Below are 19901 nucleotides of genomic sequence, written 5' to 3'. Positions count from 1 at the left end.
CACAACAGGTTTTTGCAGGTAATTTACGGGAAATCTGAATTGGACTGCCATGAACTCTTCAAAGCTTTATGAGATCTATATGAATCTCCTGTTTGATTCACAAAACTGAACTCCATTTTACTGACAGCAGCTATATTTCTACATTAGACACCATGTAAAATTGTGTGTTTTATTCTGGATTCTGGAAGATATTAATCAATTGGAATAATATCAGTCCCTATCTATAATAAATAGAAACAGTTATTTGTTACCTAGATATTACTTGCTATTTTTAAATTCTGCATTAGTGAACTGAAGCATCAAATTATTTAAAAAAAATGTGTATTGGTGATTCCAAAGGGTATGAAATGCAAACAAACGGAGTGCATTTCTCGAAAGGAACTATTGTAGTAAGTTTGGTCAGTACACTCTTAAAACAAATGTGTTCAAAACAACACAACCTGTGTTATATTTTAACACACCTGTGTGTCAAGTTAAGGACAACACATTTTGTGTTAATTTCAACTCAACCAGTGTGATATTCTTTTTAACACAGGCAGTGTTATTCTTACCCAGTTAAAACAAATGTAATACTGAATACAGAATGCAATAATGAATGCACAAAAAAAAAAAAAAACCTACAACTGACTTCTAGTCACAGCCTTAGATAAAATCAACTGAAATAAAATATTAAATCTCTGAAGATCTCAGCAGAGGAGGATTAAGCAACTCCACAAATAGCAACACCAGCTTCACTTATTACTAACCAGTTTATCTAAAAACGGTATTTAGAACAGAGGTTTAGATGTTGAATTTGTTTCATTTGAACTTACTATTAATGTGATCAGTGTTTGCTTTAGCTGGGCTCCTGACCCTTGACAAACATATGGCAGGACTTTTACTCTCTGAGCCATCTCTATCTGCTTGTTTAACCCTCTTTGGCCAGAAATAAAAGCTTCCAGAAATTAACCCTTTTGTGAACAACTTAGCTGAAAAACTTAATGCTTCATGAAGCTTCATTTCATCATGACAAATTTTGGTGTGACTTTTTAGTAGCTTGATTTGTGATCAAAGATCTGTTTATCTGAATATTTTGTTGATTGTTACCATTGTTGAGATTCATGTGCCGATTGTTCATGTCTATGTGTGCCATTTACAAAAACTTTTTGTGCATAATTTGTCCAAACACCATTAAAATTCAACCTGCAGAACCAGAGGAGTGGTATATTCTGCAGTGTAAAACATAATCAGTGAATCAAGCCACTACACGATGATTGTTTGCCACATCCATTAGCAAACATCACCTGATCACATTTCCTCCTGAGTTTTTTTTTGCTATAATAATAGTGATGTTACGTTCGTGAACGAATCGTTCTTTTTGAACGAATCTTTTAGGTGAACGAATCATTCTCGTTCACGTAATCCATTGACTCATATTTCTCGTTCACTGAAATTCCTCCCTCCACCGCAGCGCGCCGCTATTGCGCGCATGCGTAGCTCTGGACCGTTTCATCTGTCAAAGAATGACTAAACCTCGAGCCAATAGCCTTCGAGTATGATACGAGGACGGAGCATGTGATTTGTTGAATCTAGTGAACGAATACGCCCTTCATTGAGTTGCTTTGAGTTTGAAAGTGTCAAATGAACTGTTACATACATACATCTCGTCTCATTATTACGTTCGTCGTTCGAACAACTGGTTCTTTGTTTTATTTTTTTATATTGTTTTATTTATTTATTTATTTTTTTTATTTATCATTTTGTTTTACTTATTTATATTATTGTTGTTTTATGTTTGAACAGTTACATACTTTTAAATAAAAAAATATTTCATTATGTTAGTCATGTCATGCACTTTTGTTTGTTTAAAAACTGTGAAATATAAAAAAATATGGCAGTATTGATTATTTGCGTCACGTCATCCCATCTCATTTGCGTCACGTGACTCACGTCAGCAAATAGCATTTCAGCTCGGGTTTAGAAGGGGCATGTAATTGATTGGATCGAACGAACGAATATAATAGCATCATTGACCGAGATGGCTCTGTTTTGAGTCTGAACGAGAGAGAGATCTCCCGTTCGTGAACGAATTGAACGAACTGGTAGCTATACCCAGTTCGTTGACCGGGTAGGTCGGCCATTCTGTCAATCTAGTTCATCAATCAGCAGAAAGCGGATGCAAAGCACAGGTATCCGTACTGTGCACGCTTGTTTATATTCATATTTTACATACAGAATAACTCCTCGTTTAACATAATCTCAGATTTGAACGTGTAAATCTCTGCCTAAACAATTAAATGTTAACTACCCTAGTATGCAAACAAATAAAAAAACACTTGTGCTTTGGTCATCCGAAAAGAGTGTAATTTAAAAGATAAAAAGAGTAATGACTTTGATCACTTATTTAGACTTATTTTATTCATTTAATGAGAAGGGCACACTTTTTAATGAAGCCAAATCGGTTTTTATTTTGTAACAAGTAAATACGTTAGTTGAACAACACATTTTGCCGCACATGCTGATGTATTTGTGTAATATGGAAAAATGGTCACTGAACGAATTAGTGAACGAATCATTTTGGTGAACGAACGAAAAATGAACGAGTCTCTGGAAACAATCAAAATTTCCACCACTGTATAATAATCTGTCTGTAAAAAGAAATAAGGGTGGAGAGCCCAATTAAAGCAAACACTGACCACAGTGATGGTGATGGTGAAGTTTTGTGAACTGAAACCAACATCTAAACCATTGTTATTTCTCATTAAGAACCTTTGTATGACAGAAATAAAGTCAAACTGGTTAGTAATGAGCAGAGGTGGGTATCAAGTCTTCAAGTCATATCCCAAGTCCTCAAAGAGTTAAAGTTAATGAGATAATTAAGTGACTAATTAAATGATGATTGAGCATTAGTGATGAACACCTGCTGTTATTGAGAATTACAGAGAATCAGATGTTGATGTTTTATTGGTTAAAATGATGTCACCATCATGGAGATCAGTGTTTGCTTTAGTTGGGCTCTTGGCCCTTGACTCCTGTGTTAGATATCTCTCTGTAGCAATGCATGTGTTGTTGTAAAGCAGAGAGGTCAGTACTAGTTCAAGTTCAAGTTGAGCTTTGTTGTCATTCAGCTTTATGTGGGGACATAAAGTGGAACAAAATGTCAGTGCTACATAAATACAGACATACAACAATGAAGTAAAAAACACTATAAACCTATACACTACTAACAGATTTAACTATAAGTATACTATATATAAGTATGTACCCTATACAAACTAAAAGAATAAAGGATAAGAAATACAACTATACGAATGCTTCACATAAATATTACCTTATACAAACTAAAAAATAGATGAAAAATACAAACTATACGAATGCTGCACAAATACTGTACATGTGCAAAGAGAGACATTTGAGTCAGCAGCTGGTTGGGGAACAGTGCAGGATGATTTGTAGTGCATGAGCATGTAAACATACATATATTGCTGAGTCTTTTGTGAGATTGTGCACACGCAGCAGTGTGTGTAAGTGTCCATAGTGCACATAGTGTAAAGTGTAAGTGTCCATAGTGTAAAGTGTCCATAGTGTAAAGAAAAATAAGAATAAAATTAAAAAAATTAAAGTTCCATACAGTTTTTCTTTGGTGTGGTAAGGTTTGGGGTGGGGGGTGGTCCATGTTCAGGAGGTAGGGGTTTGCATGGGGTTTCAGAGGGGGGCGGGGTGGTTTGAGTTCAGGGCTCTCACAGCCTGGGGGAAAAAGCTGTTGAGCAGTCTGGCGGAGCGGGCTCTGATGCTCCGGTACCGTCTTCCTGATGGTAGGAGCTGGAAGAGACTGTGGGAGGGATGGGTGGAGTCCTTCACGGTGCTGTTGGTTTTGCTGGAGCATCGTGTAAGGAAGATGTCCAGGATGGAAGGGAGAGGGGCACAGATGATCTTTGCAGCTGTGTTCACTGTCCGCTGGAGGGTCTTGCGGTCAGCAGCACTGCAGTTCCCGTACCAGACAGTGATGCAGCTGGTCAGCACACTCTCGATGGTGCCTCTGTAGAATGTGGTGAGGATGGGTGGAGGGAGACTTGCTCTTTTCAGCCGGCGGAGAAAGTGTACGCGCTGTTGTGCCTTTTTGGAGAGTGACATGGTGTTGGTGGTCCAGGTGAGATCCTCTGTGATGTGCACCCCCAGGCATTTAGTGCTGCTGACTCTCTCCACAGTCGAGCTGTCGATGGTCAGTGGGGGGTGGTCAACGGAGTTTCTCCTGAAGTCCATCACAACCTCCTTTGTCTTCTCCACATTGAGGGACAGATTGTTTGTGCCACACCATTCAGCCAGCTGTGCCACTTCCTCTCTGTAGTGCGTTTCATCGTTGTTGCTGATGAGACCTACCACTGTTGTGTCATCAGCAAACTTGATGATGTGGTTGGAGCTGAACTTGGCAGTGCAGTCGTGGGTCAGCAGTGTGAAGAGCAGTGGGCTGAGCACACAGCCTTGTGGGGCACCTGTGCTCAGTGTTGTAGTGCTCGAGGTGTTGTTGCCGACACGGACTGACTGAGGTCTTCCAGTTAGAAAGTCCAGGATCCAGTTACAAAGGGAATTGTTAAGGCCCAGCAGGTTTAGTTTATTTATGAGCTGTTGTGGGATTATTGTGTTGAATGCCGAGCTGAAGTCAATGAACAGCATTCTAACATAGGAGTCTTTATTTTCTAGGTGGGTAAGAGCCAGGTGGAGGGTGGAGGAAATTGCATCGTCCGTAGAGCGGTTTGGACGGTATGCAAACTGGAGCGGGTCGAGTGTGTTGGGGAGGCTGGTTTTGATGTTATGCATGACTAGCCTCTCAAAGCACTTCATCATGATTGGAGTCAGTGCTATGGGACGGTAGTCATTGAGACAGGACACAGGTGATTTCTTTGGTACCGGTATGATTGTTGTGGATTTGAAACACGTGGGGACGACTGCCTGGCTCAGCGAGGTGTTGAAGATATCTGTTAGGACATCTGTCAGCTGTGCAGCACAGTCTCTCAGAACACGGCCAGGTATGTTGTCAGGACCCGCAGCCTTGCGTGGGTTAATCCTAGATAGGGTCTTCCTTACGTCGGCTGGAGACAGACAGAGCGCCCGGTCGTTGGGAGGTGTGGGCAGTTTTTGTGCAGGTGTGTCATTCTGCATTTCAAACCATGAATAAAAGTGGTTGAGTGCATCGGGGAGGGATGTGTCCTCATCACAGGCCTGTGGCGGGGGCTTGTAGTCAGTGATGGTCTGAATGGCTTGCCACAGGCTCCGTGTGTCTCTGCTGTCTGTGAAGTGGTTGTTGATTTTTTGGGCATATGACCGTTTTGCTTTTTTGATGCCACAGGACAGATTGGCTCTTGCTGTTTTGAGGGCTGCTTTATATCCTGATCTGAATGCTTCATCTCTGGTCTTTAGCAGCCCACGAACCTCTGCTGTCATCCATGGCTTCTGGTTTGCACGTGTGGTGATGGTCTTGGTGACTGTCACATCATCAGTGCACTTTTTGATGTAAACAGTCACAGTTTCAGTGTACTCATTCAGGTCTGTGTGGTTGTTGTAGGTGGCTGCCTCTTTAAACATGTTCCAGTCTGTGTCCTGGAAGCAGTCCTGCAGTGCTGAGGTGGCATTGTCTGGCCATACTGTGATCTGCTTTTCAACCGGTTTGGTGAGTTTGAGAAGTGGTCTATATGCTGGGATTAGCATAACAGTGATGTGGTCGGAGTACCCGAGGTGGGGGCGGGGTTCAGCCTTGTAAGAGTTCTTAACTGTTGTGTAAACAAAGTCCAGTGTGTTGTTTCCCCTTGTTGCAAAGTTCACATGTTGGTAGAACTTTGGCAAAACTGTCTTTAAGTTTGCGTGGTTGAAGTCACCGGCTATGATGAAAAAATCGTCAGGGTTTTTTGTTTGTTGTTCACTGATGGCACTATACAGTTCACGAAGTGCGTCCTTAGCGTTTGCACACGGGGGGATGTAAACCGTAACGATAACAATGGCTGTGAACTCCTGCGGCAGATAGAACGGTCGACACTTCACAACCATAAACTCCACCAGCGATGAACAGTGTTTTGATAATACCGCAGCATTGTTACACCAGTCTTTGTTGATATACACACACAAGCCACCTCCGCGTGTCTTACCAGACAGTGATGAATCTCTGTCCGCTCGGAAGCTGGTTAGCCCGTGCAATTGAATGGCGGAGTCCGGGATGTTGTCGTTTAGCCATGTTTCGGTGAAAACAAACACGCAACAGTCCCTTGCCTCATGCAGTGTAGATCGACTGAGTTGAATTAAGTCCAGTTTGTTTTCCAGAGAGCGAACGTTTGAGAGCATGAGTGTTGGAAGAGCCGGTCTTGAGGGGTTAGCTCTTAGCCTAGCTCGTATACCTCCGCGCTTACCGCGCTTCCGTCCTCTCTCACACCGCTTGCGACGCTGCCTTGTGCGGGTAGCGTCAGTAGGCGAGGCCGCGGTCTCGAGGTCCGGCTCCAGCAGTAAACAAAGGCCTCGTAGCTTCTCAGTAGCCGCCGGCGAGAGTTGATGTTCGTAAGCGTTGCTGATATCCAAAAGACTTTGGCGATCATAGATGAATTCTGGGGTGATTTCCTTAAGAGTTAGCGGTAAACTGACACTATTTGGAGACGAACAGACAACATTAAACGACATAAAAGCACATGTCGATCGCGCCGCCATCTTCCATCCAGACTATACAGTGAATAGCTATTAGCTCTTTTTATATGGTGAGACAGTCATCATGAACTGGCATGACTATAATCAAAATGACTATCGTTTCATTTATATGTTAAACATTTTTCATAATCAATCCTGTGAAATTTCAGCATGCAAAGAAAGTGTTGCTCTAATAGTTATGGTCAGTGAATTTCAAACATATCTACGGCATATAAAATACAGAACTTCATTTCTACCTAAACACACACGGAAATCAAGAACCAGCATATGAATCTCAACAATGGTGACAATCAACAAAATGCTTCATGCTGTAATGCATGCTGGGTAACACCATTGTAAAAACTCCCATCGTGCTCTATAGTATGAAAAATTGTCACCACTGTTGAGGATCGTATGATAAATGTTCATGTCTAAAAGCCTGAGCCCAAAAAAAAAGCAAAAATTGTGTTTCCTCTCTCCAACACTGAAACATTACTGCGGATTTGTTTGTTTTTTGGTTTGCAGTTCTTTTTTTTTTTTTTTTGTTCAGTAGCACCTGAATGTCGATCAATAAACCAAAAAGAGACATCACTTCATGATGATTGTTCATCATGAGTTATAAGCAGAAAGTGTAAGTTAATCTGCTAAGGTTTGATCCAACATTGCACAAACGATTGCTGTGAAACAACATTGCAACTACTTGGAAACAAATTGCTTTGAATTAGTAAAAGAACTATAGCAAACCTAGACCACAAATATGGTGGCATTCTGTGTGTTTTTTTGTTTTTTTTGTTTTGTTTTTCAGTTGATTCCATCCAAGGCTGTGACTGAAGATATTTGTAGTTCTTAGGTGCATTCGACTTGAAGCGGCGCTGCGCAGAATGGCATCAAAGTACCACGAGAGTGATAAGAGAGCAGACTGATCCTTAAGCTTTCGAATCGCTCTCGCGGTACTTTGACGTCATACACTGATCCTTCTGCACAGCGCCGCTTCAAGTCGAACACACCGTATGTGTTCCTCTTTTCTTCAGTGATGTTGATTGTTAACAGCAGGTGTTCATCACTAATGCACAATCATCATTTAATTAGTCTCTTAATTATCTCATTAACTTTAACTCTTTGAGGACTTGGGATATGACTTGAAGACTTGATTTGACTTGAAAGTCCCACCTCTGGTAATGAGTGAAGCTGGTGATGCTGTTTGTGGGGTTGTTTAATCTTTCTCTGCTGAGATCTTGAGAGATTTAATGTGTATAATTGCAGTTGACTCTAAGGCTGTGACTAAGTCAGTTGTAGTTGTGTTTCTGTTCGTCTCTCTCTCTGTTTTTCTATTTCTCTTTCCTTCAGTAATTCTGCTTGTTAACATTCTCATTAAGTTCAGCTCTGCTTCAGTGTTACTTTAACGCTCTGTATTGTGGGACCAAATACACTCTGAGCAGTGTTAATCACTGAAGATTCTCCAAATAACGTCCCCAACTCTTGAAAGAACTCCACTTCATGACTATCTTGGGAAGTGTCCTGGGAATGTCAATGACACCAGTGGGACGTTTGGAGAATGCTCTGGGAACATTACATTTCTAGCAGGGAAATCGTTATACCTGACACGAGTGCATCCACGTATCACCCATCAATGAAAAAAAGAGGCATGAATTTGGTTAGCTTGTGGAGTGACGTAGACAGCAATGTGATTGGATGATAGTTAAAACATATTGTGTTGGACACACTGTGTTGTTTCTCTCTCTCTCTCTCTCTCTCTCTTTCTTTTTACACATGATCAACTTAAAATTACACAAAATGTGTTAAAATGGCCATAACACAAAAATATGAGTTAATAATCAACACATCCTTTTTTAGAGTGTACCAATAGTGTTCAGTCGAACTTGCGACCATAGTTGGCTAACAATGCTTCTTGGAAATACACCCCAGATGTAGAGCGTGAGCAGTTTGGACTCTGGGAGTTGTGGACGCGGGTATAAATTTGAGCTGCTGCAGGTTCACAGAAATTTACAGGAAGAGACACACAGACAGAGAGGATGGACGGGAAGCTGCTTTTTCTGACTGTTGTTCTTCTCTATTCACCGCCCCTCACACTATGTGAGACGTTGTGAGTATCAAACTCATTGTTTGTTCATGGATTGAATAATATATCTGTTCTCAAAAGCTCTGATTTGATCTCCTCAGGTATGTTCTGTCAGCTCCTAATTTGTTGAGGGTGGGTTCTTCAGAGAACGTGTTGGTGGAGGCTCAGGATTACTCTGGAAGAGCTATTGAAGTGAAGATCAGAGTAAAGAACCACCCGAAGAAGGACGTGGATATACTGAGCAAATCAGTGACACTGACTGCAGACAACAAATTTCAGATACTTACAGATATAAAGGTGATGCCACTTTACCACTTTATCCTAATCTGTAAAATGTAAAGTGTACACCAGGGCCGGTTTAAGGCTCAGTGGTTATTCAAGGCTTTAGCAGAGATTTCTGTGGATGCATATGGAGCCATCATTTGACTCAATATTAGAATATTAGCCATACGTTTTTAAAGGTGTCATGAACTGCCTTTGTTTTTTATTTTGTCATGTTCTCTGAGGTACACTAATAATGTTATAAAGATTTTTACATAAAACAAAACAATAATTTAGAAAAAAAGCTATTAAAAAGCTATTTTCTGTCCTGTTTTTAACCCCTCTCATCAGAATGCTCTGTTTGAATTGGCTGGCAGATTGTAGACTTGGACGTAAACACCCACTGCTATGTTTGGTTAATTGTTGTGGATGTTTGACAGCATATGTTCCTCATAAATGGATGCTGATGTGATTTATGTCAAAAACACATAAATAACTCAGTAGATATCAAACGATCTGTTTAACAGACAAAGCAATAGTGACCAAGTAAGGAAAAAAGTTACTCACACTTGTGGTATGACATTACTGTCGGATCCAATCGGCACAGCATAGTCTTTTAGTTTGAATCTGAAAATCCTAATTCAATTTGAAAATCCCGTGTCAAATTGTACCTTGAATACACGCTAAAAATAAGTGAACAAAGGTCCAAGTTTTTACTTATATGGTTTGGATCAATAAAAATAATGTTCATTCACTCTTAGCAAATGTTGGAATCAGTAGGAAGGAAGGCAATGCAAACACTGTTCTTACACAACTTGGCACCACACAGCGTCCTGTTGTCTTCAGGTCCATCTTGATCATTTGCTTTCATATAGACTGCGCTTTCACTTCTCGTAAACACTATATGCGCGGATCTGTGGCCAGGGTTAAACAGGCAGTGATGCCAATCTTCTTCTGTGGAGGCAGTGCTTATCAACATTATTACGTCATAAACTAAGTTTCCATCCTGATTTTGTGCTGTTTTGTTAAAAAAACTTTGCGAAATTTGCTGTCTAGAGCCTGTTTCCATCCAACTGGCCTTTTACCGATAAAATGGTGTGCGTCATGACGTCATCCCTAAAAAAACGAATTGTCACATAAGTTTGGTGTATCGCAAAAAAATGTTGCCCTTGAGCTGTTTCCATACATAATTTATCCTATTGCGTAAATTATAGGCTAGGCTAGCTGTTCTTCATCCATTTGAAACAACAACAACAACAACAAAAAGCCTATATTAAATTGTATAGGCCTACATTAAATAATTTTTATTAAGTGTCATGAGTTTTTTGTGTATACTTTGTTATAGACTAAATAGATAGGCCACTGTTGATAATCATAAACAGTTGCAGTTGTATTATTATCATTTTTCTGATTAACGTTTATAGGAAATATGAATGTTCATTCCGGTTATTTTATTTCTTCTAACCGATGGTCGTTAAGCCATATTAACGTTAACCGACAAGATTATGTTAAATTACAACTAAATTAAATTTAAATTGATAGGTGGCTTGACCCATTACAAATACCTAAATTTGTTTTCCAGGTATTCATTTTATACACACAAAAGCAGCATAAACAACATGAAGGTGAGGATTCACGCACCTGCAGCGCTTTCTCTGCGAACAGAGAAAAACATAAGCTATTATATAAAAGAAACAGGCCCATATGCAAAATATATTTTTCTAAATAATTAATGAATTAACAAAACAAAAGAAAAAAATCCTGCAACAATTAGCAGCCTATGCAGAATTTCGGTTCATTTTTGTGATGCGCTCTTGAGAAAGCGGCAGTTTTGCTTTATTTCACAAAAGTACATTTTGTTTTTTATTGTGAATGTACACAAATAAAATAAATATTTTGAATAGTTTTGAATATTGCCTTACTCTTATATGACCACAAATGAAGGAGAAGGCTAGTGCAAGTTATTTCCACTTTTACAAGGGAAAAAAACTAAAAACACAAGCGATCGTGCTGGCGCCTCGCGCGCAGTTAAGCATAGCCTACTGACTACACAACGCAGCCTGTTCGTGTCATAATAAAATACAGTCATCCAAAAATATTGAGGAAACATTAAAAAATATATTTTATTTCCCCTCACTCCACAACAGATAATTTACATTTAACGGTAGAAAGAACTCAGAACAAAGCAAGAATAAAAATATAAGAAGCTAACAAGCCAAAACGAATTAATTTAAACTTTTGTACTTCACGTTCCAATATGTAAAACAAAATATGCTTGGCATAATATCACGGGGTTATGGTGGTCAAGCTGAAAGGCACGGACTACAGGCTATTTAAACAGTGAGTCAAGTGAGACTACAGGCTATTTAAACACTGAGTCAATTTAATGAACAGTGCACTGTAAAAAAAGATTAATAATAATCATGTAAATGTAGGCTAGCCTACTAACACCAAATTAAGATAAGTATGTTTGAGAGGTAACTCGTCTTTTTCTTACCATGTATAAAATAATTGTAGATACAATTTAATAATATGAATATGATTTAAAGGGCACCTATTATGGAATTTTGAAAATTACCTTTCATGTAGTGTGTAACATAGATCTAAGTGAACAAAAACATCCTGCAAAGTTTTATATATGAAAGGTCACCGTAAAAAAAGTTATTGTCTCTCAAAAGCAGGAGTTGACTCTTGAGTCAATTTAATGAATCGTTTTTCAAATGAGTCATTTTCCTTTTCGTTGTGACGTCAAGACGAAAAATTATCAAATTGGCCGCGCCCAATCATTGCGCGCGCAGACACCAGGGAATTAGGGAAAACATCATGTTGACAACAAGACGCTGTGTTCTAAAGTGCGAAGCAAAAGCGACCTTTTTTTCACTGCCCAGGGACGAGAATGTGAACGGGAACGGGCGCTCCGTTTCCGACCATCTCTGCACAGAGTATACCAATCACAACTGACTGGGTCATCTGACCAATCACCGCAGATTAGCGTCACGCAAAGGAGGGGTTTGGAAAAATTAGTCGTTGAATGAATCATTTTTCCAAATGATTCGACTAATGAATCACCTTCTATGATATTTTAAATGTCATAATAGGTGCCCTTTAATATGCTTTTGAACTACAGGGAAACGGTGCTTTAACATGAGCAACACCATGAACACGGACGCTGCCTATAGGCTAATTCTGTCATGTGACACCACATTTATTTGCGTTAAAGCCCCTTTTCTCAACAAAAACTGTTTCCAAACAAATTGTTGGGCCATTTGAAGTATCGATATGGAATTTATGCGCTAAAGTTAAACGGAAAAAGATTTTGTCGACACATGACAAATTTAATCGATAATTGGCATTTCCATCAGCTATATCATAAATATTTTAAAGCGCTAAATATTTTTTCTCAAAAAAATCCTTGGATGGAAACGTAGAACATTCCAAAAGCTGTTTTGTTTGGGCAGACTGCCGTCAATATAAGCTGTTTTTAGACTAACGACAAAGTTTTGAGTTCTGAAACTTACAGGATGTTTTTATAGTACAATAAACTCTTATACAGTATGTCAAAAGATCAAGGGAATTTTTGTTTCTCAGTTCATGACCGCTTTAAAATATTACTGGAGTCTGAAGATACAACTAAAAAGGTCTTCCAAATTGCCTCAGATATGCTCAAAGTTTCATCCCCTGAAGTCCCTGAAGACTTGAGTAATTGTGAGATGTCTGTGTTAGGAATAATTGACGACAGGATGTTGAATTATTAGAAAATAAGGTCACACTTTAAATTAGGTGGCCTTAACTACTATGTCCTTACATCAAAAAATAAGTACAGTCACAATATTGTGGTCATATTGTATTTCAAAACACTTTTACTGCTATTGAGGTGGGATATGCGTAAGGTTAGGGACAGGTTTGGTGGTTTGGGTAGGTTTAACCCCGCTAGAAATTTTAAGTTCCCAGAACGTCCTCAGAACGTCCCCGGTTTCAAGGACATTGTCTGACGTCCCCAGAACATTCTGAGATGGTCAAGAAGTTCTTTAAAGGGTTGGGGGACGTTATTTGGAGGACCTTCACAGAACATTCAGGACGTTCTCGGAATGTTTAGGGGACCATATTTTATTTGGAAATCTGATGTTCCCAGAACGCTGTCAAAACGTCACCTGGTAACGTTCCCAGAACGTTCTGAGAAGATCACGATGTTGAGTTCTTTAAACGGTGAGGGGGACCTTAGCAGAACTTTCAGGACGTTCTCAGAACATTTAGGGGACCATATTTTATTTGGAAATCTGATGTTCCCAGAACGTTTCATTGTTTAATTTGAAGTAACCATGTTTGAGATCAGTGTCTGCTTTAGTTGGTCTCTTGACCCTTGACATCTGCTTCAGTTTTTTTTTTTTTATCTCTGGCTGTTGTAAGCATGTGTTCCTCGAACATATTTGTTACAACTCAAAAGCCCAGAAAAAATGATGAGCAGTTGGTTGTTATATATTTATAATGACAATCATCTATTAGTGAACTGATCTCATTGAGTGTCTAATCTCTGATTTAATGGGTGTTGCATTGATTATGGTAAAAGTGATTCTAAGAGCCAGTGGTTCCGTGATGGCCAGTTAACATAAAAAACTTTCCAAACGGTTTGTCCACAAAAAGTTTTCCTCTATGGTAGTAATTAGACTTGTGAACTGCAACAATGGTGACCATTAAAAAAAAATTAATGCAGCAATGCATGCTGAGAGCCACTGATGAGTTTTGTCCTATGCTAGTACCTAGCATGCATTGCAACATGATTATTAGTTTATTTTTATTTTTTAAATGGTCACCATTGTTGAGGTTCACAAGCTGATTCTTGATGTCTGTGTGAGTCTAGCTGTTGCAACAGCTTAAAACTTTTTTTTTTTGTGGACAAACTATTTGGGAAGTGTTTTATATTAACTGACTGTCACAAAACCACTGGCTCTTAAAATCACTTTTAGTATAATCAATACAACACCCATTTAATCAGAGATTAGACACACAATGAGATAAGTTCACTAATAGATGATTGTTGCTATAAATATATAACAACCATTAACTGACCATTTTCTCTGGGCTTTTGAGCTGCAACAAATATATTTGAGGAACACTTGCTTACAACAGCCAGAGAAAAAGAACTCAAGTGTCAAGAGCTCAACTAAAGCAGACACTGATCTCTAACATGGTTACTTCAAATGAAAATAACATCTAAGCCTTAGTTAATTCTCAATAAGATCTTCTGTAGATGTCTGACAGAAATAAAGTCAGTCTGGTTATTAATAAGTGGAGCTGGTGATGCTGTTTGTGGGGTTGTTTAGATCTTGAGATTTAATGTATTTTATTTTAAAAAAAAAAAGCACAGCTGTGGATCATTCTGGTAACAACAAAGTATTAAGAATCAAATTTTTAACGGGGTCATTTTTATAAACTCAACTATTATTTTATGTTGTGGACTATAATGCCTTTTATGTGAAATATCTTATTAAGGTCAGTACTAAATAAAACATAACATGATTTTTGTATGACCCGTCTGATTTTGGTAAAATAAATAACATTCTGCAGATTCTGCAAGGTGTATGTTGCATCCAGCACAGTTCCGAATGAAATGTCCCCATCTAAGTAAAAGGGAACTGTATGGGAACATTCTGTTAACGTTAATGTTTTCTTTGTAACGTTGCTATGTGACCATAGAATAACCAATACTAACGTCCCCCTTAAGTCACATCAGGAATGTTATTATGTGACCAACAGAGGACCATGTGGGAACTTTCTGTTAATGTCCCAAATGTTCTCTTTGTATCCAACTAATATAAAGTGGGACGGAATAATTAGAGATGGTGATGCGTTACACTTCAGATGTGCATTATTTTCTAATTCACTGGATCAGAGTCAATTATTTTACACAGCAAAATCCCCGGTGTCAAATTAACACTGCTTAGTGTCTATATGGGTCCACACTACAGAATGTTAAAAGTAACACTGAAATGGTGTGAAATTAACACTGTTGGGTGTTTATATGGGTCCACACTACAGCGTAGGGATGGTGAAATGAAGCTTCATGAAGCATTAAGCTTTTCAGCCAAGTGGTTCACAAAAGGGTTCATTTCTGGAGGCTTCATTTGCTCACAATACCACCTGGTGGCCAAAGAGTGTAAAACAAGCAGATATAGACAGAGATGGATAGTCCAGGGGTCAGAAAGTAAAAGTCCTGCCATATGTTTATTCCACCCATGAACTCAGCAGCTGATTTCACCAGAGGAGGAACTAAGTCATTCCTTTCAAGTCACAAGCAAGTCTCAAGTCCTCAAAGAGTTAAAGTAAATGATATAATTAAGTGACTAATTAAATAATGATTTAGCATTAGTGATGAACACCTGCTGTTATTGAGAATTACAGAGGATCAGATGTTGATGTTTTATTGGTTAAAATGATGCCACCATCATGGAGATCAGTGTTTACCTTAGTTGGGCTCTTGACCCTTTTAATAGTTTAAAGTAAAATGCTTTTAAGCAGTTGCAACAGTGTTTTTACAGCAAATATTTGTGCGTTCTTGAATTAAAATCTTGAGGAAGCATGTGAGTTTAAACTTTCTTCTTTTAAATCACTTGAATGAACATCATGAATGTGTCTCTCTTTGGTTTGTTGACTGACATTCAGATACTATTAAACTGTGAAAAAAGTCATGTTAAAAAATACCACCCTAATGCTTAAATACTGGAAAAAAGAACTGTATCAACTTAGGCTTTTAGACATGAACACTTATCATATGATCCTCAACAGTGGTGACAATAATTATTCATGCTGCAGTGCATGATGAGAGTTTTTACTATGGTGTTACCCAGCATGCATTGCAGCATGAAACATTTCGTTGATTGTCACTATTGTTGAGATTCATATGATGGTTCTTGATATCTGTGTGTGTGTAATTAGAACAATAATTATAAAACTTACATGCAATATAGACAATAGATTTTAAATTAATTATTTACAACTGTAAGACCAAAATTTTCCTTGTATGCAGTAGTGTCACAGGATTGAAACTGTTTCAAAACCTAAACATATAAATTAAATAAAAAGTTGTTTTGGATGTAATCAGGCCAGCACCTGACGATTATTTAATCTTTTAAAAGCAGCTAACAGCTGCTCACTGTAGATAACTGTTCTCTCCGCTTTACAACACCACATGCATTGCTACAGAAACAGATCTAACACAAGAGTCAAGGGTCAAGAGCCCAACTAAAGCAAACACTTATCTCCATGATGGTGACATCATTTTAACCAATAAAACATCAACATCTGATCCTCTGTAATTTTCAATAACAGCAGGTGTTTATCACTAACACACCATCATTTAATTAGTCACTTAAAGGTGCCATAGAATGAAAAACTGTCTTTACCCTGGCATATTTAAATAATAACAGTTCTGTACATGGAAATGACATACAGTGAGCCTCAAACACCATAGTTTCCTCCTTCATATGTAAATCTCGTGATTAAAAAAGACCACTGAAAAACAGGCGAATCAGAACATAACACCGACTGTGACGCAACAGTCAGGATCACTACGCCCCCAACATTTGCATAAACCCGCCCTTGTTCTAAGCCGGCCGAACCATCAGAAGCTCTGCAGGTATTGTAAATAAACAAGCGCGGACAATAGCGAAAATAACAAAATAAATGTTATGTTCCAGGCCGTGCAGGGGGTGTGAAGTGCAGGGATGGGTTGGTGTCTGTATTCAGAAAGGCACAGAAAGCAAATAACGCGAGCCACTAAAGGGACATGGTTAGCTCCTTGCTAGCGGTAGCCTGTTACAGTACATACGATTTCACTCTCAGTAAGGAGAGATGAGGATGATGGCGAATGACTTACAGATCCTGAGCACCACTGACAAGCATCTGATCTTGTGAAATGTGTGGTAAGTACTGTTGCTCCATAATGTAAACATAGTTTGTGTGATCGCGTCTCTTAAAAGTGAAACTATAACGCGATCGATGGATCGTTCAAAAGCAGTTTCAATGCCTCGCATATTAATAACGGCTCCCTGATGCCCGCGTTTTATAATACAGTATAATTACCAGACGATATAACTGCGAGAGAACGTATTTAAATATATATTTTCCTCCCTGTGCTTCCTTCTTGCTGATGAGCCATACTGTGAAACAGCCAATCAGAGCAGAGCTCAACATTGAGCAGCACTGTGAAACAGCCAATCAGAGCAGAGCTCATTATTATTCATGACCCTGCCAAATAAGCCAATAACAGACCGTTTCATTCTAGGGAGAAATCCTAGGGTTGTAAATGGACATGTAAAATCGTTTCTGGAGATTTTTTGCCCTTACCTAAGCCACATACCTTCTGTGTAGATATCAGAGAACAATTTAAAAATACTGTATCAATGCATTCTATGGCACCTTTAATTATCTCATTAACTTGAACTCTTTGAGGACTTGGGATTTGACTTGAGACTTGCTTGTGACTTGAAAGGAATGTCTTGGTTCCTCCTCCCCTTGGTTCAAGTCCTCAAAGAGTTAAAGTTAATGAGATAATTAAGTGACTAATTAAATGATGATTGTGCATTAGTGATGAACACCTGCTGTTAACAATCAACATCACTGAAGAAAAGAGGAACACATAAGGTGTGTTTGACTTGAAGCGGCGCTGTGCAGAAGGATCAGTGTATGACGTCAAAGTACCGCAAGAGCGATTCGAAAGCTTAAGGATCAGTCTGCTCTCTTATCACTCTCATGGTACTTTGATGTCATTCTGCGCAGCGCCGCTTCAAGTCGAATGCACCTAAGAACTACAAATATCTTCAGTCACAGCCTTGGATGGAATCAACTGAAAAACAAAACAAAAACAAAAAAACACACACGATGCCACCATAATTGTGGTCTGGGTTTGCTTTAGTTGGTCTCTTGACCCTTTTACTAATTCAAAGCAATTTGTTTCCAAGTAGTTGCATTGTTGTTTCAGAGCATTCGTTTGTGCAATACTGGATCAAACCTTAGCAGATTAACTTACACTTTCAGCTTATAACTCATGATGAACAAACATCATGAAGTGGTGTTTCTTTTTGGTTCGTTGATCAACATTCAGGTGCTACTTTAAGACAAAAAAAAAAAAAAAAAACTACGAAACAAACAAAACCACAGTAATGCTTCAGTATTGGGGAGAGGGAACACTTTTATTTTATGTTTTGGCTCAGGCTTTTAGACATGAACATTTATCATACGATCCTCAACAGTGGTGACAATTTTTCATACTACAGAGCACAATGGGAGTTTTTACAATGGTGTTACCCAGCATGCATTGCAGCATGAATCATTTTGTTGATTTTCACCATTATTGAGATTCATATGCTGGTTCTTGATTTCCATGTGCGTTTAAGTAGAAATTAAGTTCAATATTTTATATGCAGTAGATATGTTTGAAATTCACTGACCTTAACTTTTAGAGCAACACTTTCTTTGCATGCTGTGATTTCACAGGATTGATTATGAAAAATTTAACATATAAATGAAGCAATAGTCATTTTGATTATAATCACGCCAGCTCATGATGACTGTCTCACCATATAAAAAGAGCTGATAGCTATTCACTGTATAGTACTGACCTCCATGCGTTACAACAACACATCCATTGCCACAAAGAGATATCTAACACAGGAGTCAAGGGCCAAGATCCCGACTAAAGCAAACACTGATCTCCATGATGGTGGCATCATTTTAACCAATAAAACATCAACATCTGATTCTCTGTAATTCTCAATAACAGCAGGTGTTCATCACTAATGTTCAATCATCATTTAATTAGTCACTTAATTATCTCATTAACTTTAACTCTTTGAGGACTTGGGATATGACTTGAAGACTTGATTTGAAGACTTGATACCCACCTCTGCTCTCAAGTATTAGACAATAGACGAGACGAGAGCAAAGCAGGGAAGTTAAGGGGAGGAGAGGGAGAGAAAAATGCGTCTGCCTTCGTTGAGAGCCAAAAGACATGAAAGTTTAGGAAAGTTGTGATGATTTGAGAAGGCTAAACTGATCAAACATGGCTACGATCAGCCTGCCGGTCTGCCGCTGGTCACTTGGTCGTTACTTTAAGAAAGAAAAAACTTGTTTAATGAACACAAATGCTGCAAAAGTTTTTCTAAATTAACTTAATAAAATTAAAAAGAAAAAAATATATAATCAATTTGCTATTACATACAAAACTGAACTATTTTAATAGCTGAAACATGAGCCATTTTGGGAGAAGGGGGAAAAAAAGACGGACTCGGGTTGGACTAGGGCCAGTAATTCTGATAAGCTGTCGGACATGGGTCGGTCTAGGGCCTGAGCATCTCGGGCCAGGGCCAGGGCCAGGGCCAGGGCCAGGGCCGGGCTAGGGCCTAAATTTGAGGCCCGTGCAGTGCTCTAATTCATAAATTACCTGTGATTTTGTTTAGTTGTCTAATGTTTTTTCTTCAGAATCATGAGAGAACCACAACTTCCATTGGGAAAAAAAGAAAAAAAAAATCTATTTTTCTATAATCATGCAGTTGTATTTTGCAAACAAACAGCTCTTAAAAAGTCCAGTTTTTATGTAGCCTATTGATTTTTGTTCATGGTATTCAGCTCCAATAAATGGTTTGCAAAAAAAAAAAAAAACACAGGATAAATATTTGATATCATTATTTAAACGCATTGGAATTGAAATTGGGAATCGAAAAGAATCGGAATCAATAAAATTCAAACAATACCCAACCCTACTCTAGACCGGTCTGTGGCACAGTTGTGATCTAATCTGTGATTAGGCTATTTCTTTCTTGTGTGTGATTACCTGCATCTGATAAAGCATTCATTCTTCAGCTCAATCTCATATTCACAAATTAGTTTGAACGTCCACTGAGGAAAGCGATATATTTGT

The 19901-nt window shown here is 38.6% G+C and overlaps 1 protein-coding gene across 1 annotated transcript in view; it reads left to right on the top strand.

Annotated features, from left to right (window-relative positions):
- Window positions 1-8591: 8591 nt before the first annotated feature.
- The window catches only part of LOC306872969 (complement C3-like), a 139067-nt gene continuing 127757 nt past the window's right edge, over window positions 8592-19901 (top strand). Inside the window, exons 1-2 of the mRNA XM_079421942.1 lie at window positions 8592-8749; window positions 8827-9022. Coding sequence (XP_079278068.1) covers window positions 8679-8749; window positions 8827-9022 — 267 coding nt within the window. The 5' untranslated portion in view covers window positions 8592-8678. The remainder of the gene's footprint in view (window positions 8750-8826; window positions 9023-19901) is intronic.

This window comes from Barbus barbus (assembly GCF_936440315.1).
Source record: "Barbus barbus genome assembly, chromosome: 7".
NCBI lineage: Eukaryota > Metazoa > Chordata > Actinopteri > Cypriniformes > Cyprinidae > Barbus > Barbus barbus.
The sequence above is the reverse complement of the archived record's forward strand: the minus strand, read 5'-3'. Positions and strand labels throughout refer to the sequence as shown.